We start from the raw sequence: 24,298 nt of genomic DNA on the forward strand, positions 1-24,298 counted from the left end.
AGCCTGGGGGATATTATTCCTTTCTTTGGGTTAAAGGTTCAAGCACAGTCATGCCTGTTCCCTCCCTTTGCTCTTTGTCTTTGCTGTGCAGTGACCCACATTTACCAGGAGAGCCAAGTTGCTTTGCAGGGCTGGATCTGGGCTTCTTAGGCATGGTTTGCAGTCCAGGGGGTCAGATGCTCCTAGGTTTTGGAGCCAGCCCAAAGACCATCGTCCAAGGACATGGGCAGCAGTAAGCAGAGGTGGAACCTGTGGCTCTGGAGCACTAGTGCAGTCAGTATCTTTAGAGAAAGCAGTTCTTTCCCCTGTTTTCATTAAGAGCTTTGGAGCTCAGGGAAATAACAGATTAGTCAGGTTTGACCAAAAGACGTACGGTCATTGTATTGCCAAGTCTCCTTGATCTGTTCTGGGCTTAAATTTGAGGACATTTTAACAAGCACTTTCCTTTAGACTCAAAGGGTAATGTGTAAAGCAGCAGATAACGGAGAAGAGGGCATGATTCATGCCAGGCACTTGGCATTCTGTGGTGTAACATAATGCTTCCTTTGCTCTTACTGGTGAGATGAAAGAGCTTTTTGGGTAAGATCAGAGCTGCTACAGTATGTGTAAAGTTTGAGTTTGACACTGAAAGAGCAGTGTCTGTTGAGTGCATCTCACCTTTGCTTTGGGCTGGTAGACTAAAATCGCTCTTCGCATCACTTAAACATAATGAGAGATGTTGTCCTCCACTGATTCATACCTACACAGTTTCTAATGTTGTTACTGTGATTCTTCTCTGCTTCCAAGTTACACACTATATAGATACAATAAGCGAGAATGGGGGGCCTAGGAAAACAATAAATGACACTATTTCTGAAACATCTAACATTATCCAGAATGGTTTAAAGCCAGTAAGTATTTGGGAAACGACTCTTTACTGTGGGACTCCAGCTCAGCACTTAATCTTCTCCATTATAACCTCTATCTATGATTTTACAGACTGTTTTTTTCCAACAGCAGAAATTCTTCTTTTGAAGATTTATTCCCATAATTTCATTGAGTTAGAAGTAATATTCTTTTAATAAGGTTTTATCAATGCAATCAGTTCAGTCATCTCATTATGACATTAAGATGACTTTACAGTTTTTGGAGTATAAATGAAGTATAAGATATGACTCTCCAAGCTTCCATGTATCAGTATCACTGTTGGTGATGCTTGGAAGATGCTTCAGGCATAGAAGAATGTTTTGCACACTGTTTCTTACGCATCTAAATAATTAAATAAGCAAACAAATACTTGCTTTTGACTATTGTGAGCACAAAAGTGTGTATGTGAGGGAGAGAGCATGGGACCTCATGAGAGGGTTTGATTAGTCATGTCACTAATTCAGTCAAGTTCTGTGAAGAATGATCAGACTAGAAAAACAGAACTATTTGGATGTATTATTTTTCCCGCCCAAAGGCGAGAAAGGAGGAACGTGCTGTTTAGCCGTTACTGGAGCCTGCCACCATCTCTTTAACAGCCTGATTGTTACTAAACTATCCAGCTTTGTTTTAATAACGTGAATCTGGGTGAGCTGCTTTGAGTGTTTCTGAGGGCTTTTGCTAGGGTTTCAGTATTCAGTCTCTGGACAACTCTTTCAGAGAGTGATGGAAATAGTTCACCTTTTTTGCCCTTCAGAGGTGCTGGCTGACTTATTTTCTGTGACATTTGATGTACAGTTTCCCCTCCCCTAACCTCTGTGGGAACATCAGATACATGTGAAAGTGACCTGCAACATAAATCGTTCGTTTTTCTGTAACATTATTGAGGATCATAGCTATTATAAGTGACTCCCAGGACGACCCTTCCACCCAGAACAAAATTACCTGTTAATGGGAATTTTCCGAGACTGGGGTTCTGCTCCATCCTTGGGGAGCTGATGCCTTGATCTCTTGTGGCTCATCATCTAGAACAGCTTCAAAGTCTATTTTCCCCCTAATTCTTGTGGCTCATCTGTATAATTTATTATTTCCAGACTGTTATGACTCGGGTCAAAAGATTTCCTGTAGCTCAGAATTTTAAAACTTTAGGTCTATTGTTTATGGTGTAAGAATTAGTATAGAGAGGAGGAAAATATATGCACATTTAGTCATATCTGTACCCAGCTATATACAGTGTCGAAGCAGGAATACGTGTTAATTTCAGCAGTAAAGAACGACTGCCACAAAATTTCTTCCCAGAAACACTGAGTTCAGTTATGCTTGATGTGATTGTGATGTTAGCCAGTCATCTCATCAGAAATAAATTAGTTTCCTGGTGTTAAATGTCATGTTGTGAAAGCATAGCTGATTCCCAAGTGCAGTAAGTTCATAGCCACTGAGTGCTGTGGCTCTACTGTAATACTGATTCCACTAGCATGTTCTCAGGTGAGGAGGACCCATCATTCAAGGAGTAGGACTAATGCCAAATTGTGTCTTTTTTTTTTACCTCCTTGCACTTAGGCTTTCTGCATAACTGTATTCTATAACATCATCTTGTATTGTCCTAGTTTTGGCTGTGGTAGAGTTAATTTTCTTCATAGTAGCTAGTATATGGCTATGTTTTGGATTGATTCTAGAAACAGTGGTGATAATTCAGGAATGTTTTAGCTATCACTGAGCAGTGCTTACACAGGCCAAGGCCTTTTCTGCTCCTCGCCCCACCACACGAATGACTGGGCTGGGGGTGCACAAGAAGCTGGGAGGGGACACAGCCGGGACAACTGACCCCAGCTGACCAAAGGGATATCCCATGTCATATGGCATCATGCTCAGCGTATAAACTAGGGGTAAAGTTGTCTGGGGGCAGCTGATTCGGGACTGGCTGGACATTGATTGGTTGGTGTGTGAACAATTGTTTTCATTTGCATAATTTGTCTTTCTTGGGGTTTATTTCTCTCTTTTTTTTTTTTTTTATTTTTTTTTTCCCCTTTTAATGACATTTTAAAAAACATTATTATTATTTTGTATCAATTGTTAAATTGTTTGTTCTTAGCTCAACCCATGAGTTTCTCACCTTTCCAATTTAATTCCCCCATCCTGCTGAGGGAGGGGTAAGCGTTTAACTGTCTGATACTTAGTTGCCAGCTGGGGTTAAACCATGACAGCTGTCCTTATGGCACTAACTTCCACAATACCTTTTGAGTACAGTGATATTTGCCCTTCTGTGTTCTGAATTCATGGTGATGATGTTGGGATTTTTGTTTGGTTTGTGTTTTTTTGTTTTGTTTTGTGTGGGGTTTTTTTTTGTTGTTTTTTTTTTTTTTTTTTTTTTTCCTGACATGGTGAATGGTAGTCCTCTATGTGGTAAGTGGCCAACTTTGGAAGCATTTTTTTTTCTTAAGACAAGTTGCATATCTGTAGGATTTTCCGAAGTTATAGAGAACTATTAAATGGTAGGGAGAAAATGTTCCTGTAAATACTATTTTCCTTGTTGACCTCTTCTTGACCGAAGTTCAAGGGAGTACCTGGCTTTTCTGCTGCCTCCATCATTAATGTACACTGCTTTGGCAGAGAAGCCTGACTATTGACAGTGTTAGACCATTCCTAGATTATCAGACAGTGCCAGTTCTTCTGCACAAAGCACGGCAAACCACTCAGATAAGGTAAATCCCACCAAACACTGGAGTGGTTATTAATTCTGAAGCAGTGCAGAGAGTTTTCTTTTTGCACTGACAGAAGACATACTCTGATGTTGGCTGTAACCCAAGCCCCAGTGAGATAGGGACTGCCTCAGCGTACACTTGTAATGCAGTGGGTTTTGACAGAAGGTGAGAGGGTGAGCAGCTGACTTCTCTTTTTTAAGTGAGCTATTTGAAATTTTCTTAAGGAGACCTCAGGAAAGTCACTGTCCATTTCCTATTTTTCTGATTATTTCCTAATTGTGTCTGAGGCCAGAAATCCTGTTACAGGAGATGCTGCTTCTATTATTAAATTTCCTGACCTTGGGAAGAATCAGTGCTTCTAGAATTTGCTGGGTTTGGCTTTGCAGTCATGAAGTATTTATTTTCAGGTGTCATCCCAAACTTCGGAGGCACCTCTTCTCCACACTTTTTGCTGGGGTGACTTTCTGGCAGGACTGGAGAAAAATAGGAGGTTGGTTTCCCTCCACAAATAGGTAAGAACCTGTGGAAAGAGCCCAGGATGGGGAGCTAGGAACTCCTGAACTCAAATGCTTCCTCTACTATTGATTTTCTGGGTGGCCATGAGTAAATCCATTAAAATGTCTGTGCATTAGTTTCCTCATATACAAATCAAAATGCCAAGGTTTCTCTACTTCCTAGTGATGCTGTGAATTCTGAATATTTGAGTCCCCTTTTGTAGAAGAAGCTTTGACAGGTACACATAGCAACAGCCTTGCACTTAAAAACTGAAGTTAAAATGATCATCTGGCTCTCCTGAACTGGCAGTATAGCCATACACAATAAGGAAAGGTCCCCAGTCTTTACCTCTCCTGGGAACCTGACAGTCAGCAAGCTCTGGGGTTTCTGCAAGGATGAGAAGGGCCAGGAGCTTGGCCTCAGTAGTGGTTGGTCGTGTTTTTGTTTCTGTTCTTGCTATCAGCCTGCAGTATGTACTCATAGCTGATTTTGGGATTCGAATGGGTATAGATCTGAGACTTGCAAAACTGGCTTTGCAGTGAGGTGGTGATGGTAACTCCTTAATGTGCTAGCTGTGTCTGTTAGTGATTAGTCAGAAAAGGATGACAGTTTGCCACTTCTTAAAGTGATCGGTGACTCCATTCAAGGAAAGGGTCTGTGTTGATCAGTTTGAAGATCCTGGGTTTTGTTTCTGCTCTGCTGATTTCTGTGAGTCTTTGAATAGGTCAAGGGTTTAAGTCAGAATGTGGAGTTTTGTACAGGTCTTGGATCTCTGAAAATCCCAACTGCTGCAGAGAATTTAGTTATGTGACTATCTTAGAAAATAAATAATGGGTTTAGATTAATATTAAGAAGTGAAATGGAAGATGTGATTGCTTACATGTGCTAACCTGCTTTCAGATTCTGATTTTTGTAAACCTGTCTAGTATTAACTGAATTAAAAATTAAGTCTACAAATTATGTATAAGAGTTTGCAGGCATATACTAAATGCTGTTTTAAGTAAATGTTATTTTGTGCAGTTGCATTGTCACACTTGAACAGCTAGATCATCAATCCAAGTTAATATCATTTACTATATTCAGAGTTACACATCCCAGCAAAACCAGGGTGTGATCTATTGCTTCACGTAACATGAACAAAGGATTCCTGTTGACATTGATTTGGGCCTTAAGTTTAGCTATTCTATGTTAGCTGTGTTGCTATGCAGAAGCTCCTTGATACACTACCACTGTTTAAAGAATATAGGAGCCATAAATACCACAGTGCAATTTGTGGAGCCTTCAGAAATGTACAGCACAAGGTTCGTAAGCTAACAAATAACAAGTGGTTCACCACTGTGGTCTGCCAGACATCACCGGACAATGCCTGAAAGCATAAGGAAATACTGTGAAACCTGCAGCCTACTAAGGGCTTTTTATCTTCATACATGCTGGAGAGAACCTGTATCCCTTTTCCCCCTCCATGCTGCCTGGTAATTCTCATGTGCTTTATGGTTATGGACATCATATATGTCAGAACACTGTAACAGGCAGGACAGCAGGGAAAGCATGTGCTTGGTAAGAAGCCTTTCATGTGTCTGACACAGGATACTATGTTGTAGCTTGGAGGAATACACAGTCAAGGAGCTGGCTGGATGGTTGCACTCAAAGAGTTCCAGTCAATGGCTCGATGTCCAAGTGGAGACCAGTGACAACTGGTGTTCTTCATGGGTTGGTATTGGGACCAGTGTTTTTTAACATCTTTGTTGGAGATACGGACAGAGGGATTGAGTGCACCCTCAGCAAGTTTGCTGACAACACAAAGCTGTGTGGTGTAGTTGATACACTGGAGGGAAGGGATGTTGTTCAGAGGGTCCTTGGCAGGCTTGAGAGGTGCCTCATTAATGAGAGACCTCATTGAGTTCAACAAGGACAAGTGCAAGGTCCTGCACATGGGTTGGGAAAATCCCAAGCACAAGTAAAGGCTGGGCAAAGAGTGGATTGAGAGCAGCCCCGAGGAGAAGGACTTGGAGGTGTTGGTGGATGGAAAACTGACTATGAGCCAGCAATGTGCACTTGCAGCCCAGAAAGCCTACCGTATCCTGGGCCGCATCAAAAGAAGCGTGACCAGTAGGTCAAGGAAGTTCAATCTCCCCATCTACTCTGCTCTCATGAGACATCACCTGGAGTACCGTGTCCAGCTCTGGGGTCCCCAACGTAAGAAGGACGTGGACCTGTTGGAGCAAATCCAGAGGAGGTCCACAAAGATGATCAGCGGACTGGAGCACCTCCCTTATGAGGACAGGCTGAGAGAGTTGGGGTTGTTCAGACTTGGGAAGAGAAGGCTCTGGGGAGACCTTATAGCAGCCTTCCAATTTTTAAAGGGGGCCTACAAGAAAGCTGGAAAGGGACTTTTTACAAGGGCATGTAGTGATGAGACAAGGGGTAATGACTTTAAACTGAAAGAGGGTAGATTTAGTTTATAAGGAAGAAATTATTTACTGTGAAGGGGATGAGGCACTGGCACAGATTTCCCAGAGAAGCTGTGGCTGCCCTCTCCCTGGAAGTGTTCAAGGTCAGGGGCTTTGAGCAACCTGGTCTAGTGGAAGGTGTCCCTGCCCGTGGCAGGAGGTTGGAACTAGATGATCTTTAAGGTCCCTTCCAACCAAAAACATTCTGTGATTCTATGATGAATGGATGACATTCTCCAAAGAACAAGAAGGACACAAAGATGGATCAGGTCCAGAATTCTATCTGCGGCAAGGGTCAGCAGCAGGTGACTGGAAGAAACAGGCAGATGACGTAGTTGTACACATAGATGCGTTGATAGCACCTTGTATTGAAACCAGTGGTACAAGTAGGAGTAATATCCCTCTGAATTTTCTCTGCTCTGTTTTGATGAGTCTGTAGTGGTTGCCTTAAATTACTGTTTAGATTTCTGATCTACTCTTTGGCTTTCCCTTTGTACTGGGTAGAACAGTGAGATTTCATCTAAGTGGTTGAGAAAGTGAAAATGAGCCCTATTAATATGTCTTGTCCTGAGTGAACAATCAACCTCCCATGCCCCCCCTTCCGAAAGATGTCAAATGTGTATTCAGTGCTTCACATATCTGTGGCTGTGAGAAAAAGTCTCAGTCAAACACAGTCATTATGACTCCTTCCCTTAGATGCCGGCTATTTGATGGGAATTACCTGCAGGTACATAGAGCATGTGTCCAACTTGATTGTAACATGTTCCCTTCCGATGGATCAGGAGTGACTAGGCAGGGGAATTATCGTCGTGGAGAGGATTGTTAAGTGCTCAGCTCTAACTTCCAGAACCGCAATCGATATCAGCCCTCTGCTTAGGCTGGTTGAACACTGGTACAAGCATATGCACTCCTTGGTGGTAGTTAAATGTATTCAGAATAGAATCACAGAACCAAGTAATTTGGAAGGGACCTCCGGAGGCTGTGTAGTCCAACCACTATCTGAGAGAAGGTCCAGTTAGAGCAGGCAGCTCAGGACTGTGCATAATCAAGTTTTTAGTATTTCTAAGGATGGAGATTTCAGTCTCTCTAGGCCCTTCCTTGTGTTTGACCGTCCTCAAGATGAAACATTTTTTCATGTAGAATGAGAATTTCTTGTATCTCAGCTATGTCTGTTGCCTCTCATCCTACTTCTGCAGATCTGAGAAGAATTTGACCCCATCTTCTCTTTGCTCTCCCATTAAGTTGTTGCAGACAGCAATAAGATTTACCTTGAGTTGTCTCTTCTTGAGGCAGAACAAACCCAGCTCTCCCAGCTTCTCGATACACATTACCTACTCCAGCACCTTGAATGTTGTGGTAGATCTTTGCTGGGCTCTAGTATGTTGAAGGCATTTTTATACAGTGGAGCTCGATACTGGACAGAATACTCCTGATGAGATCTCACAAGTGCCCATTAGGGGAAGAATTGCTTCCCTTGGCCTGCGGGTTGTATGCTTGCTAATAGAGCCCAGGATGTGGCTGGCCTTTGCTGGAAGGGCGAGCACTGCTGACTTGGGCTTAACTTGTCTGCTGGGGCCCTCAGGTCGTCTGTAAATCTGCTTTTAAGCCACCTGGCTTCCAACCTGTACTATTGCATGAAGTAATTTGTCTTACTGTTTGCTCACAGGGGTGTATAGACACATGGTTCGCTTACCCAAGTACAAACACACATTACAAAGTGCCCAGATTTTTTAATGAGTTCATTCTATGATACCCTCAATCAGGACTGCAAAAGTCTCTGCTTAAAGCAGACCTATCACTTGAGGATGATATATGTTCATGTTGCAGTGCTGGGCTGTTTTGTCACCACTGTTTCATGCTGTGGGGGCACAGGTTTTACCACATAGTTATTTTTCAAGAATGGCTATGACAACAAGTATTTTCCCTTCAGTCTTGTACTAATAAACTCTGACTAATCTGTATTAGGATTACTAAATGAGACAAAATGAAGCAGAAAAAAATGCTCTTAATGTCAATGGCAATAACACCAGCATTTGCCTTATGCAGCCGGTTGTAAGCAATGATAGCTTGACTGCTTGTACCATCTAGTTATTCACGCTCGGACTTGCTTTCACATCTGGGAGTGAGAGATGCTGCAATACAGAGTTGGGCGTAACTGTATAGACTCCACTGTAAGTACCATTTTCCCCCAGATGGCATTAGTAGGAATAGGCTACAAATAGCCCTCCTGGAAGCTTTACCATCACTGTCCCATATTTCTTCCACTGGGCAAAACCAGGGTATACAACTGGCTAGTGATGTGAGTGCAATATGGTGGTGGAGCTGTCTCTGAGTGACTGTGGAAGCCCAGGTATGGGAAAGCAGACATCCAGCTCACACAAAGGATTTTTATGGTATTCAAATGTTCCCTCCAATTGCTAAGAAATTAATTCAGTGGTTTTCCTTACTGTACATAAGAGATTTTTTCTTCATGAGGAAATATTTCATGTCATGTGCTGTGAATAATTCCCCCATGTTTATTTTTGCTGTATGATAAAGATATGCTTGTCTAGTACAGACTTTCTGGATAAAGTGATCAAACAGGCAAAGTTCTGAGACATATTTTCCAGCAACATCATTAGTTATGGCTGTGGACAAAATGTTTTATGTGGATTTCCCTCATGCTCTTAGAGAAGGAAACTATAGGACACTTCATGTGCTTCTCTGTCTGCTTAGTCTCTCATTCAGTTGAAAGGAAGGGGCAGCTCTGTCAGGATAATATTCTGATGCCTGCTTTAAATTGTCTGGCAGATGGGTTAAGATAAGGTAGAATCTAAATACTAACCTTTGGAAAATTTTAGTTTCTTTTAGAACAATGCTTACATGATGGTCATGCTGTGAATAGTAGAGTTTTACAATCATTATCCCAAAAAGGATGTGAGGTGTCTTATAGCAGTGTCTTTAAATGTACTTTTCGTAGACTCCGTTGCATACTTTTGAACGGTCCCTATGGTGACAGTGCTGCAGTGAAACTGAAAACAGCACTGAAATTCTTCAGTACCGAGGACCCTGCCGTTAGTCTCTTGATAACCATTTACAAGAGGAGCTCTACGGTCATTAGCATGCCATGATATATAGTTGCATTAACAGTGCTGTGGGATTGCTTAGAAATTTCATGACAATCTTAAATCTCCTCTTGGCTGACTGCTGAATAGTTCTTTTGTTTCCCTTTTTTTTCCAGCACGAGATGAGAACATGGCCACTTTCCGTGGTTCTGAATACCTTTGCTATGACCTGTCACAAAACCCCATCCAGAGCAGCAGTGATGAGATCACTCTTTCCTTCAAGACGTGGCAACGCAATGGGCTCATTCTGCACACTGGCAAGTCAGCTGATTATGTCAACCTGGCCCTGAAAGACGGTGCAGTCTCCTTGGTCATTAACTTGGGGTCTGGGGCCTTCGAGGCCATTGTGGAGCCGGTCAATGGCAAGTTCAATGACAACGCGTGGCATGACGTTAAGGTGACACGCAACCTGCGGCAGGTAATGGTGAAGGGGAGAAAATGCTGGGGAAAATTTTGTTCTGAGTTATTGGGGTGGGCAGGTGGGGGAGAGTAATGGAGAAATGGGGATGCTCAGTGGAATTGATAGTTTCTCCACCTTTTCTGGATCTTGGTATCTAAAGGACTGAAAAAACATTAGTTGATGGGAATTTATCCCTGTTGCAATATCTTAATTTCCACTTTATTAATTTTCTGTTCTTTCCAGTTTGATTTAATAATAAAAATTTGTGACATAACTTTACTTTCATCTCCCTTTTTCTTTTCTCTTTTTCTGTTCTCCCTTTTTTATTTTATTATTTCCTTAATTATGATTCAATCTTATCAGTAATATTCTTGTTGCATTTAATTACTGTGGGAACAGTCTTTTTCCAACAGCCAACACTCTACATCTCTCTCCTTTTTCTTCAGTTTTGTTAATTGGTTTAACCATTGCCATGATGTCATAATTCTAATTCAGGAAGTCTTTTGTTTTTTTCTTTAATTTTTCTTTTCTTTTGTGTGTGCATGTGAGTGTGTAGGTATGCAGGCTGGTGGGTACGTATGTAATTATTTTAACTTTATAGCTATGGAATTAATTGGCTGGAGTCTTTCTGAGTCTTCTTATTTCTCTGTTCTCTTCTTTTTGATTTTACCCCCTCCTTTCTATAATTAAATTCTACTTTATTTCTTGTGTCTCTGCCTATGAGACTCTTCTGTTGCTGTGAGGACTGGAAAAGTGGAAGGATCAAAAAAGCCAAGCAAATCCAGATCAATCCAGCACCCTACAATTCCACTTTGGAAAAATTTTTCTGATTTTGCCACTGTCATTTTGCATAACTGCGTGCTGCTTTTCTAAGCAGACAACTCTATCAGGTGATGTATTTGGTAGTAGGCTAGTCTTAAAATCCTGAAGCCTTCCTCATGAAATAGAGATTCAGACGTAAATGGATAAGATAAAATTAAATAACCTTGCTCTGAAAGCTGGTGAATATATCAAGTCACTAAGGCCCATCCGCTGCATGATAAATGAGGTTTACACTGTGAATAGAAGCTATTTGGTGTCTAGCTCATTGGTAGAGGCAGCAGAAATAGCTTGTAAACTAAGATTTTAAATCAATTTGTGAAAACAATGTGATCTGTTTATTTGGTCAAGAATGAGAATATTAACACATCCCTTATTAGTTTTACTTAAGTTTATACAGTGTCATTTGCTGAGAAAACAGCATTTGTGATAACATTTTACGGTAGCTAAGATAAAATGTATCTGTGAGTATACGATAATCAGTGTCAGGGATCAGAAACAGTCTCTACTAGTAGATGTCAGTGGGTAATTTCTCTTACGGAGTTTTCATATCTTTCTTTTAAATACTTGGGTTTGGGGCTGAAGATATTTAGTTGTCTTTCCCATGTGAATCCCTGTGTTTATACATGCTTAGGATGTCTGGGTCTTTGACGAAAAATCTGTCATCAAACTTTCATGAGACTGCAGGGTTCTTACTTATGGCTACATGAGTCTGTTTGCAGCAGTTTGTATGCAGATGCAAATTTAATTTCTTATGCAGTGGATGGGTCTTAATGTTCCTATTTCATTCAAACATTCCCATCAGACCAGTAGAGGGAGATGCACCAACTGGTTGAGTTTGTCAGCCTGGAAGGGTCGGAATATATAGCTTTATTTGATGTGTATTTTATTTTTAGATGGCTTCAGAATGGCTGGTTGCTGAAAATCTCAGGATAGCTTACCGATTATTTTAGTTAATCATACTTTTTATTTTTGTCGGAAATCAGTTTTCAATGGGAAAATGTTCCTGAAGCAAAATGCATCCTTGCTTCATGGCAGGATTGGTTTGGAACTTGAAGAAGCAGAAAGTGAGAAAGGGTTGCAGCCAAAAGTGTGCATGAGAAGCTCTCACTTTCTTTCCTGAAACTTTCACTAGTGATTTTTCTCTTGGTCCACAGTTAAATGGAAATAAGTATATGCCTCTTAATCTTTGATTAAACCAGGACAGTGATTTGTCGATTATTAGAAAGCAGCTGAGTCCCAGTTAAGCAGCACCACAAATTTTTAATCCTCCTGATCTACTCAGTATGGATGTTTTTATGTGGTCTTGAATTCTTAAAGGGTCTGACTTGTCTGGGCAAGAGAGAGGATGTTTTAATAAGATGGCTGTGCTCTTTCCAAAGAAAGGCCAGTCTTAAGATGAAATTAAAAATCAGTAGCAGAGGTGATTTGGGGTACAATTCTGTAGATAGGCATGGCAGAATACAGTTCAACCAATAAATATCAATAACACTGGAATGTCCTCGAGTCATCTTTTCCCTGAATACTTCCATTTTAACTTCTGAACAAGTTCAGTCTCAAAATTAAGACCAGAACCTGAAACTGCCCAGAAATTGGAATTGATGAGGCCTTGAGGAAGGATGAGGCCTTGAATGCTGCAGCCTTCCTGTCAGCTCCCATGCATTCTTACTTTTAATTGGTATTACTAGGTATGATAATGTCTTGAAACCCTTATCTTCAGAATAAAGAGTTTGGAAAAGGTTGAAAACTTGAATGGCTGATACGTAATTAATACCTACACAACTAAGACTGGTGACTCTATATCTTAATCTTATAAATGCTTCACTTCACAAAAAAAAAAAAAAAAAAAGAAAAGAAAAAAGATACCATTCTAAATAAAGACAGGATGAAGGAGTTTTGTTTTCCTCCATTAGACAGCAGCTTCCAGCAGATTATTTCTCCTGGTTTTATCTGTTTGTACATGAGAGAGGGTTTTCTCTATCTGTAAATTACTTAACCATTTTTCTGATGGACCGTGAACCTGTGAAGTCCTTTGATACCTTCATATAGGAGATGTAATAAAGGACAAAGATTATTTACCATTTATAAAATTATAAATTTTGTCCTTTATTGCATCCAATATAATTTTGTATATCCTGAATAATTTTGCATGTAAGAAATGATCTACTCTCCATCTTTCCTGACATAAATTCACCTGTAAAGTTGCAGCATGAGATAAGACATTTGGAAGTCCTTTTTCTAGCTGTGCTCATGTTTCCTCAAAAAAAACCACCCCAAAACCAAACAAAAACCCCAACAAAAAACATTCCCCCTGAATACTGAAAACTTAAAATGAAATCAGTAGCCTCCTTGTGATTGGTTGGAAACATTGCACTGGAGATAAATATATTTCTTTTTAAAATTAACGTAAAAATTTAGAAATTCCAAGAAATATGATCTAAAGCTAAACCAATTTCAGGTAAATGAGCTATCAGCAGCTTCAGGATTCTATCTAGTCTTTTCCTCTGCTCTTTTTGGTGTTGGGAGAAGGAGGAGGAGGATTTGCATAATTTTTTGGCTGTTCCTAGAATTAGAGCAGAACTTCAAATAGCTGGACTTTTGCCCGGTGCTTTTTGGAATTGTTAAATGTTTTGTAGCTAAGCTAGGAGAGTACCAAGTACCACTTTTTTTTTTTTTTTTTTTTTTTTTTTTAAATCAAATGACTATCACAGCAGTTAATCTCCTTAGAGACAAACCAAGTGAACCTACAGATTCCCTTGAGTAGTGATTGTTAATGTCAAAGCAAATCTCCTTGTTTATTTTCTTATTATTTCAGTTAAAACTAAGTCCTCTTTCTGCCTTGTGAGAAACCTTTACAAGAAGTAAGATCATGGCTGTATTTTATGAGGGCTTTCAGAGGATGTTTGGGGCATGTGTGGTCTGGTGGGAGGAGGAGGAGTGGAGGAGACTAAAGGTCAAACTTCCCATGTTTGTCTTCAGGTCTGCTGCTGATACTCCCTCTCATTTTTAACATGCTTTTCCCCTCGGTCCCATACTCCAACTCCCTTGTTTGTAAAAATGGGTTTGCTAACACATTGTATCCTTGTGCGTGAGACTTCCTTGATGAAGAATTCAGGAGTCTGTGGTTGTTATACTCAAGTACAGAATATTACTAATTCATTCTCACAGACAAATAAAGTAGAATTGGAACATTACATTCAACGCCACAAAGTTTTTACAAACTTATTTCCTTGATCAATGCACAACTCTCTGAAATTTGCAAGCAGGTAGTTTTTACATGAGGCAGCATAGATCTTGCTTGTGTAATTTAGAATAGTTCTTGCCAGCTTCAGTCACACTGGAGCAAGGACTTGGATCCTCCATGGGCTGCAGTTCCCTATTAACACTGAAGCTAGTCACCATGCAATATCTGCTATAAAGATCTTGAGTTCCCCAGCTGCTAAAAAGCAAACAAGAAACAGTGCGTACGTTTGAACAGTTGGCATCTGCATCCCTTGGGAGGGATTAAGAAAGCATCTGCAAAGTTCTGCTAAACCCAGCTAAGTGAACTGACTGGTGAATTCTTCTAGCTTCTCTGTAATATAGATGCAGTGTAACAGGAGAGACACTAAATCTTGTCAATCTTCTGTCTTCAACCTTGACGCAAGCAACAGTTCTTTCTACACAATTCCTCAAGACCTTTCTTCCTACCGTAGGAGGGGTTCAATTCCTATACTTTCGAATGACAGAAGTGAGCTACAGGCAAACAGCCAAGCAGAGACATTTTTTTGTGCTTTTCCTGAAAGTCACAAACTCACCTGCTCTAAAGAAACCTGCAGATTGGGAAACTTGGAAGGAAGACTCAGAGTCTTGAACTTATCTTCATCTGTATCCTCCAGCCAAAGAAAATATTGGCCTACTTGTAATAATCTGCAACACTTGAGGGTAGTAAGGCTTGGAAGAGAAGCAGGAATGTAGGTGGGTGGAAGGTGGTCATCATGATTGGGTTTTTGCTGAAGGGGGTGAACTGTATACTGTGCATACATCTCTGAGGGTAAGGTTCTTGTTTGAGGGAAACACCTTGATGGGCATTTGAAGAGTAAGTATTGAACTGTTTTAACTTTGCTTCAGTCCTGTATAATGTATATGAGGGTTGAAGTTAATGGCTAATACCAGGGTGGGAAGACTAGGCAGCACCTTTCTTCTTTACAGTCTAGATGGCATGGTTCTGCATAGAGTCCTGGTCATATTGTCCACTTTCTCACTTTGTGTGTCTCAGGTGCCCCATGCCTTTTTTTGAAAGACTAACACTAGACCATTCATGCAATGTGTCATTTTTACTAACCAACTAATGTACTAACACCCTAACGACTCATCTTTGCTTTTAGTTATTTTAATTAACAATCGTTCTGTTCACGATTTTTTAATTTCCTTTCTTCCCCCTTTTCCGCAAAGCACTCAGGCATTGGACACGCTATGGTAAACAAACTACATTGTCTGGTAGATATCATTCTTATTGTCTCTTATTTTGGGTTTGCCGTGTGTTACCTGCCTTTTCCTCCCCCTACCCCCTCTTTTTCCCCCCTCCTTTATACTTACTTCTTCCTTTAATTTTCTTTTAATTTCATTAAAAACACTTTTTTTTCTCTCTTTTTTTTTTTTCCTTTTTAAATGGAAAATTGAGTAACAAAAGCAACTGACAACTCTTCTGGAAATGGGGTTTGGACATTTCTTTCATTGGTTTCTTCACCTCCTTCTTTAGTTCTTCTTTTCCATTCCAGTGACAAAATGTTGGTTTTTTTTGTCCCCTGCTTTTGAGTTTAGCTTTCTCTCTTTTGCTTTGGTTTTCATTTTGCTTTTTTCTCCCCTTTTGGTTTTTGCTTTTAACTCTGAAGGTTTCTAGATCAGAACCATTGCAGGGCCTCTAGTCCGTGGTGGTGAAGGCTCTCTTTTTCTCTCATCCTTTTGTTGTGGCAACGGCTATTACAGGCAAACTGGCCGGAGTTGTCCTCTTTCTCCTGATTTTCCCCCACTTCCCTCCCTCCTCTTTCTCTCCTCCTCCTCCCTCTTGCTCTCTTTCTTACTTTCTCTTTCTGACCTCTACCTGCCGTGGCCAACAGGAGCTCAGCCGGTTGTTTGTTTCAGTACACACTCTGCATGGCATGTCCACGTCTGGTGACTCGCCCGTCTCCTTCTGGCCTCGATCTATTTTCCTCCATCTTCCCTTTAAACCACTAACAACATCTAAGCAAAACACATCGAGTTCACTTGCTCCTCTCCCTCCCTCTCCTTCTGTCCCCTGTCACCCTCCATGTGTTTGGGGTTAGAGGTTTTGGGGACGTTTCTGTTTGGTTTTGAGTAGTTTGATTATTATGGGGTTTGTTTGGTATTTTTATTTTTGATTGCATGCAAGTGTGAAATAGTTTTATCTCTCTCTCCTTTTCCCTTTCTTTTTCTCTCTCTTCTCTCTTTTTTCCTGTTATCTTTCTGGGCTCCAGATATAGTGGCATGACATGTCGAAGTGCAGTGTGTGCACGCTTTGTGTTTTCTTTCTTTCTCATCTCTGCTTCTCTCACACTTGTTGGTGTGTAGTTGATTTATTTTTATTTATTTTGTTTTATTTTATTTTTATTTATTTCCTATTTATATTTTGGTTATGAGTTTGTAATATACAATTTCCTTTTTTTTTTTTTTTTTTTTTTTTTTTATTGTGGTGGGTGGTGGGTATGTGTCTCTCTAGGTACATGGCATGCACATCCATAATGTATTGAAAGTGAGATCTCTCCCCCTCTCCCCGAATGCATGATCGTCAGTGTGCCGTGAGCAAAAGAAGCATAAAAAATAAAAAATACCAACCTCGTCTTCATTAGTGTTGTTTTGTTTTGTTTTTTTTTTTACTAACAACCATAACTAACTGTAATCATTAAAATAAATAATAATTAATCATAAAATCAGCTAATACAAGAAATCTCTTTCAAGGATAGTTCCATTTTCTGGCCTGAATAGATGGAAAGCATCTTGATGGGTAGACTGCCAGGTCAGCCTGACAGTGTTGATACACCAGAAAGGGGAGAAGCAGGTGCTGGAGCATTTCCATTGTGGGTGAAGCAGACCAGAAAATGGAGCTTGGCTGAACTAAAAAAATGCATACCAAATCTCAACAAAATCCTTAATAAAACTGACATAAAAATGTAGGGGAGGTAACTTGTTCTGTTCAGGATTGTAAGGTCATTGCTGGGATTTTCTTTGTCTGTTGTGTCCCTCGAACAGGTGACAATCTCTGTGGATGGCATCCTTACCACCACGGGCTACACGCAGGAGGACTACACCATGCTGGGCTCTGACGACTTCTTTTACGTGGGAGGGAGCCCCAGTACTGCTGATTTACCTGGATCTCCAGTAAGCAACAATTTCATGGGCTGCCTCAAAGAGGTAACTATTTCAAATTAATTCTTGTTTCTGTGCTTTTGGTTTCTCAAAGTCATCACTCTTTCCTACCTTTCATTACACACTCAGTGTCTTTCCCTGATGCTGAATTTTATGCTGATACTGCAACAGCTTTGTAAGGATAAAATTGTCGTTCAGCCGGGAAGAAGACATCAGCTGCTAAACTCATGAGTTTATAGTCAGAATCAGACTTCTAGTGCTTGGATTACAGAAAAAATACCCATGGCAGTGGGAGAAGTGTCTTCTGAAAGCTGTTAACCATTCAGAAGAAAACATTACAATCTTCTAGGCACTGAGGCAATAACCATTAAAAAAAAATTAATGGCCTTTGATTACTAAGCAGCATTTTGGGGAGAAAAAAATCATAATCAGAACCTTATTTAGGGTATTTTTTTAAGGTCCTGGATTTCACCTGGGAATATAGTTGTCAATTTTCCAGTAAGATATAGAGTTAGAATAAACTGGAAAAAAATAAAATTGAAAGTAGCATAAAATGTATGTGTAAATTATGTGAGGAGAATGCAACATGAGGGTATAATGAAGATGTGGCAATAATGTGGCATATGGACGTGAAGTGTACTGTATTGGTAAGTCTGTACATCAGAGATGCTTCATTTGTCAGGAGAGGCTATCTGGCTTTCAAAACCACACCACCCAGTTGTCTCACACTGGCTGTCTGCCCTTGTCATGTAGTTAACCCACAACTTTGAGAAAATCTGCACATGGGTACATGGGTAATTGAGATTGGACTGCCTGGCTAGCAACAGGAACAAGAATAGTGTTCCTTGAGTGGGGGAAGGAAAAAAAAAAAAAAAAAAAGAAAAAAGAAGCCTCAGCCCAAATATAAAACTTGGTGCAGTTGTTGTTTGGGTGTTATACCCTGCAGTCAACTTCTGTCTTCTTTTTTATCTCTTCTAGTAGAATTTGTGATGATCACTGTGATTAATGGTGATACAGATATCGCCATCTCCAAGACATGTTATAGAAAGCTTATTGAAAAACTAGCCTAACTTTTCTGTCAGTCAGCTTCCTAGCTAGCCTGGAATAAGGGTCTCTTGCAATAATTTTCTCCCTAATGTTGTGATTCGTTACTAATACTGTTTTTCACAGGGTGTGGCTGGTCTGGTCTAATTTTATTTGCAACTGGAAGGTTGTCATAATATCCTTTTTGTATAAACATTTAACATCAGAGGGATGTTAAAACTCCACAGAGCTGAGTTTTCATACAGAAGTCATGGAAACATCAGTACTGAGCTAGATGTTCTGTGGCTGTAACTGCCTGACAAGTTACCATCCTACTGCTGCTCGACTCGTGGTGTCAGGGTTTGTATGTTATGTGCCAGTCCTTTGATGTGAGCAATGGCTGTCAGAGTCTGGAGCTGCTCTCCTGCCTGACCTCTGGGTATACACATAAGGGGATGCACGCATGCTGGAAAAGAACATGTGAGCATCTTACATAGGAAATGAAACTGCCCTGTTGAATATAAACTGACATGCAGAGATCAAATCCTTCTGATTTCATCTGTAGAGCCTTAGGCCTGATTTTCATAGGCACTGAGCATCCCAGTTTGTTTGAAATCAAGAGGAGATACAGCTTCTTAGTGTCTCTTTAAATCAGGATCTTAATTTTATTTATGGATGCTATGAACATAACACTTAGCAGAGGCCATTTTTATGTGTGCTTTAAGTCAAGCCAATGGAGCAGAGAAAGCAGTGACAAGAAAATCTTCTTCAGCTTTATTATTTATATAATCATTTGTATTCTATTAGCTTGCACAATGTGCTAAGAGCCGCTTACATAGCCGTCCCAGGCTCATAATGCTCTGTGAGAAGAAAAACCCAAGCAGCCACTTAAGAATAAAAGGAAGAAAACAGATAATCAGAATGTGCTTTGTAATCTTCACTTGACTAGGCAGTGACAGGAGATGCGTATGAACTTCTGTCTCGACTTAAAGACAGGCTGGTGCTGCCTGGGTTTGAGCTGTTGTCTGTTTAATAACAACCTGCTCTTAGTAGTGATCCAGTAATGCTTTCAGCTGCCATGAAAATGTGCCCCAAATGTACCTCGCCTGGCCTCTGAGGACAAATCCAGTGTACACTATTCACTGAACATAAGTGTAGTGCAGGGTTGTCAGGGAAGGCACCTGGAAATGGGCTGAATGGAGAAATGTAATATTTAAAAATGAAAGCCATGTAACTAATTAACATTTTGCATTTCCATTCTGTCATTCCTCCAGACTCCTTAGGCTACAGGGTGAGTTACCGCAGGTATTACTGGGAAGCATAAGGAACCTGACTGTTGTGCTTTTCCTCAGTTCTGGCAAGTAAAGGTGATCGGGAACTGTGATTAATGGAGAAAGAGCAGTCCTAGATATCTGTCAGAATCCTGACAAAATCCAGAAGCACCGCCGTTCTACTGACACCTGCACAGGGCAGGGTCTGGCCAGAATAGATAGCCTGTATAGGCCGAGAAGGGTTCCCATTGCATATGTAGTGAGTTATTCCCAGACATCAAAGCAGGCAGTGCTTCCATTAAGTGGAACTTTGGGTGAGTTAAGCAGAAAACAGTTTTCCTTGTGAATTTTCTCCCAAAGTCTGTTTCCTCTTCTTTCCTTTGCTAGGGATGAAAACACTGATGGCGAAGGTAGAAGGATCAAGCTGAGATCCACCTGGAATTAGGGGATAGAACTGAGTGTTTTCTTTATGTTTACTTCTGAAATGCCAGGGTATATCTCTGCAATGCAATGCAGCATGGTATGAAAGAAACCTGAGGTGGCTTAAGAAAGCTAGAATACCCGTGGGGATCAGACTGAACCCCTGGGGAAACCAGCTTTGATCCTTGAAGAGGCAGAACTGGGTTAGTGCAGTTCTTGTGTGCCTATAATGTTTCTGGTTCCAGAACTGGCTACATAGCATGGCAGTGTATTTCACTGATCAGTCTGTATAAGTTATGTTTTAATTTTTTTTTTCTCTGTGGCCAAGAAGAATGCGTATCAGCCAGTGCTGGATGAGCTTGAGCTTTTAAGAAAAATATTCTAAGCTAAGAAAATTAGACAAAGGGGTAGGATAGACTGTAATAGCAAATATTGTTCCTTTCAGTTTATGCTTTCTGGTAGAGCAATGCTTCTTTCCTATCAAAGTCCTATCTATGTAATCACCTGTTTCCAGAGACAGTATATCCTGAGTGGATTGTACTGGTGTTTGTAACAGTGAAGAACATGCTGCCAAGCCTTGTACTGATCTCTTGAATGTATTAAAGCAGAATTGTCTATTTCGACTCCTCTGCATTTGTTGAAGTCTTCCCCTAGGGATGTCTCACTTTCCTAGGAAGGCAAATGGATTGATGCAGGCTTTGGAATGAAGCTTTCAGTCTTCCCCCGTAATCTCTCTTATTTCATCTGGACTGCATCAGCCTCACAGTATAGCAACTGAACTGCTGACATGGGAGCTAAGAGAGCTCCTTGAATGGAGCATTGCCTTCCCACTTCCTCTGAGATTACATGCAGGTGCTGAAGTGCAATGGGACCGAGTGCCTAATGATTCTCTCTGCCCCTTTGCAGCTAGGAAGGATTTCTCCACTCAGCTGGGGTTGGTGGTAGGAGGAGGGGCAGCTCTGGCAGGGTAGACACTTCATGTGGACAGAGTTGAAGCCTTGGCTAGGAGGAATTTGAGTGCATAAGTGTGTATTCCTGGCAAGTAACTAAGGCTTTCAGGGCTACTCTGCTGCAGTATCTAAATAAGTTATGGTGAAGGTAACCATGTTTCCTCCTTTCATTACAGAATAGATCCTCCAGCCTCTTCTTTTCCTTGTGGTTACAGGATCTGATTGAAGAGATTCTACTAAATTGCTAACAGTAATAACCTAAATCGTAAATCCAAGTGCTGTATGTGTAGTTCACATTGGGTTTTTTCTCTTCATTTTCATCAGAATTAAAGATGTCCCAAAGCCTGGCAGCACTGTTTGTTTTACATTTCTCTGTAGCCATCCTGGCAGTGTTACAGTGTACCTGACACTGTAATGAGGGAACAAGACTGGAAAATAGAAGTAACTTTTTTCCATGAAGAATTTAAAAGGCAGAATATGCAAATAAGGCATTACACAGACATCAAACATGGACGTTGCATTGTATTTGCATAAAATATAAGCTTTCTGAACCATCAGTCTTAAGGTAAATTGTTGTAGAGGAACTCTAGGGGGAAGGTGGTGTATTTCATATTGTGGAGGAAACCAGGTATAGAGGTGTGGGATAGGAGGAGGTACAGAAACACATCTGAGGCAAGTGAGCAGAAATGGTTTTTAATGAGTGTCAGGGAAAGAGTGGTGGTAGTGGTGGTGCTTTAAGAGTCAGTGAATGGATAAAACAGGGAGAAGCACTGCCTGAAGGTGGAAAGGGGAAAGGATTCATTAATAGTTTTTAGCGACACCCATGTGGCCAGAAGGAGATATGACAAGAAAGTTGATGACAAACAGCTATGTTTTGCATGTACTGGCGAGTCTCAGAGAGGAGGTTCCAGTAATCAGGGATGGAGATGGAGAGTGCCTGGGTGAGAAATTTAGCTATGTAGGCAAAGAGGGAAAACTGTATTTCAGTCTCTGATTGCTAGGGAAGGGAGAGAATCAGAATATTTCCTAGGTTGTATTAGGGAGCCAGCCATTCAGATTCGATTTACTTGGAGCAGGAGTTAGATGGTACAGATGGAGGTGCTTTAGAAGACCCTAAGGTCATCCCTAGAGAATGGATATGCATGAGAGAATTTATGAAATCTTCATATTTTTTTATCAATACTTTATTAAAATCTCAGTTCTGAAAAATGTTGATTGGTACTAACAGCTTGATGGAAGCTGTGAGGTTTGCATATGGGTGGAATATGGCAGAAATTATTGCAGGGGTCAGGCACCATCTGGCTGTGATGGGAGAAAGCTGTGAAAGCTTAGGTCATTTCTGTCTGCAACTTAACTGCTAGGAGCCAGATTTCCAAATGGTTCATGAGTTTGCCCAGTTGCCGCATGTACATCTCGGATGCTATCTGCAAGCCAGGTCTTTTTCAGGCCTATTTGCATGCGTAATGATGATGTGGTTTCTGTTTGGGGATGAGTTTTTCTTGTTGGAGCATCACACTGGGGAGGAGGCTGACGGTGCAGATAGAAGGCAGCCTAAAACATGGAGGCAGAGAAAAACAGCCTGAATACCAAGAGGTCAGACAGAGGAAGTTGCAGCTTTAAGAGCTTCTCCCTAACCAGGAGACCAGATAGCCCAAAAGCTGTTGGGTGCCCAAGATCCCTTTCCATGGCAGTGACCTAACAGAGCCCCAGGAATTCATAAAAGAAGAGTCAGCAATCAACAGTGTGGGGAATTTCACTGATGAACTGTGGAGGAAGCTGCCACACAAATGGCACTAATTGCACTCATATGTTGGTCCAACACTGCTGCTCCAGCTGCTCTATTGTGTTTGGACCAGTCTGTTTCCTATCTATATTACTTAGTGAATTTAATATTTGAAAAAGAAAGGGAGAGGCTAGTGGTACTGTATAGAAGCAGACAAGGCATGGCCAAAGGCTGAATATGATTCTTCTCCTCAAAATATATCTTGTTCTCAGTCATGATCTCTCACTACTGTTCTGTGCCAGAGCATCCCAAATAGCCCTGATGATGATGATGTTGATTCCTAAACTTCCAGATCCAAAGGCCTGTAAAGTTTTTGGTTGACCCTCACTCTTAAATTTCCAATTGCATTACTGCTGCTGTGGTGGATCAACCTCATGCTGCAGCTCTACGCTGCAGTCAAGAATGCAGGGAGTCAAGAATGTCTGTGCATTTTCTCTGTGCATCTGCAGAGCATCCAGCACAATGTCTTCATCATGTTTTTGAGTGCCCTTGTAGAAACATAACAACAGCGTGGCTTGAGAGGCACAACAGGGAAGATGCTGGCCAGCATTTTGAGCAGCTCCTGCTGAAATTCATTAAGATAATAAGAAAAAAACATATTTATGGAAAGATTTAATTTGGACATGGGAATGGATGCATTTGGAAACTGAGAGCAGTATGATACAAGGCAAGATGCTGAGAGAATCCTGAATAGACCCATAGTCAGAGGGCAGAAGATGATAGTGTTTTCTCATCAACTAGTGCTTCTAAGCTTAGTTCCTAGAATGGTTTGAATTTGATATTTCTATATTAGCTCAGAGTCAGAAGAGATATATGTTTGGGCAATAGAACATTTCCCAGACTGCCTGCTGGCTCCCAACATATGTTGGATGCTTGAGCATGAATCCTGCAAGACTTTGTGCTACACAGTGAAGAACACCTTGTGCTTTCTTGTATGAGTGTGGGACGTTACACGAAGCCAAGATGAGCAAGAGACTCTCTGAATTGAGCATCTGAAAGCTGAAGCACCTTGCCCATCTATCTCTCGGCTTTTTGGCAGCACTGAAAAAGAAGCAACATTTTGAGGAGGATTGTTTTTAAACAAACGTTTTTATCTTACTAGAGGAACCTCTGTTGCCTTGCCAGACCTCTGCTGTGCTGCCAGAAGGAGTGGCATTGCACCTCCCTTGTTTTGCTTTCCTATACGTTTGCATGCACACACCATCCTATAACCGTAAAAGATTGGATCACACCAGCCTCTTTTCTCAGAAATAACTACTAGAGTGAAATTTATACTACACACAAGTGTAGGAGAAAATCTATAATACCACTTATGTCAAACCAGGCATAAGTAAAGTAAGTCTGTGGTTCACGGTCCCAGTACTAACATTTAGCAGAGTGGTGAATGTCAGCCTCTCTAGAGAAGGCACTTGATACAGATGATTTTGCTAGTGGCTTTTTTAGGGAATCTTTCAGCAAGGATGGGAGAAAAGAGGAATGATTATTCTGTGAACCAGAGGCAAGGCAGTCTTTCCAACAAAAAGTCTACACCCATCCTGTAAACCAGGGAGAACAGAAGAGAGAGGATGCGGATTTCAGTGCAGTCATGGGATATGAAAGGTCAGAGGAGAGC

The 24,298-nt window shown here is 40.9% G+C and overlaps 1 protein-coding gene across 21 annotated transcripts in view; it reads left to right on the forward strand.

The window, feature by feature from the left end:
- Positions 1 to 24,298, forward strand: part of NRXN3 (neurexin 3) — a 1,014,891-nt gene that overhangs the window by 257,871 nt on the left and 732,722 nt on the right. For 13 of the 21 annotated variants that reach the window (XM_042790607.1, XM_042790621.1, XM_042790610.1 and 10 more), the window contains exons 6-8: positions 9,771 to 10,072; positions 15,308 to 15,352; positions 17,123 to 17,284. In XM_042790607.1, the coding sequence (XP_042646541.1) occupies positions 9,771 to 10,072; positions 15,308 to 15,352; positions 17,123 to 17,284 (509 nt within the window). The remainder of the gene's footprint in view (positions 1 to 9,770; positions 10,073 to 15,307; positions 15,353 to 17,122; positions 17,285 to 24,298) is intronic. The other 8 variants (XM_042790613.1, XM_042790615.1, XM_042790617.1 and 5 more) reach the window with 2 other exon arrangements.

The sequence above is a fragment of the Tyto alba genome, unplaced genomic scaffold (genome assembly GCF_018691265.1).
Source record: "Tyto alba isolate M040663 unplaced genomic scaffold, T.alba_DEE_v4.0 Super-Scaffold_18, whole genome shotgun sequence".
Lineage (NCBI taxonomy): Eukaryota > Metazoa > Chordata > Aves > Strigiformes > Tytonidae > Tyto > Tyto alba.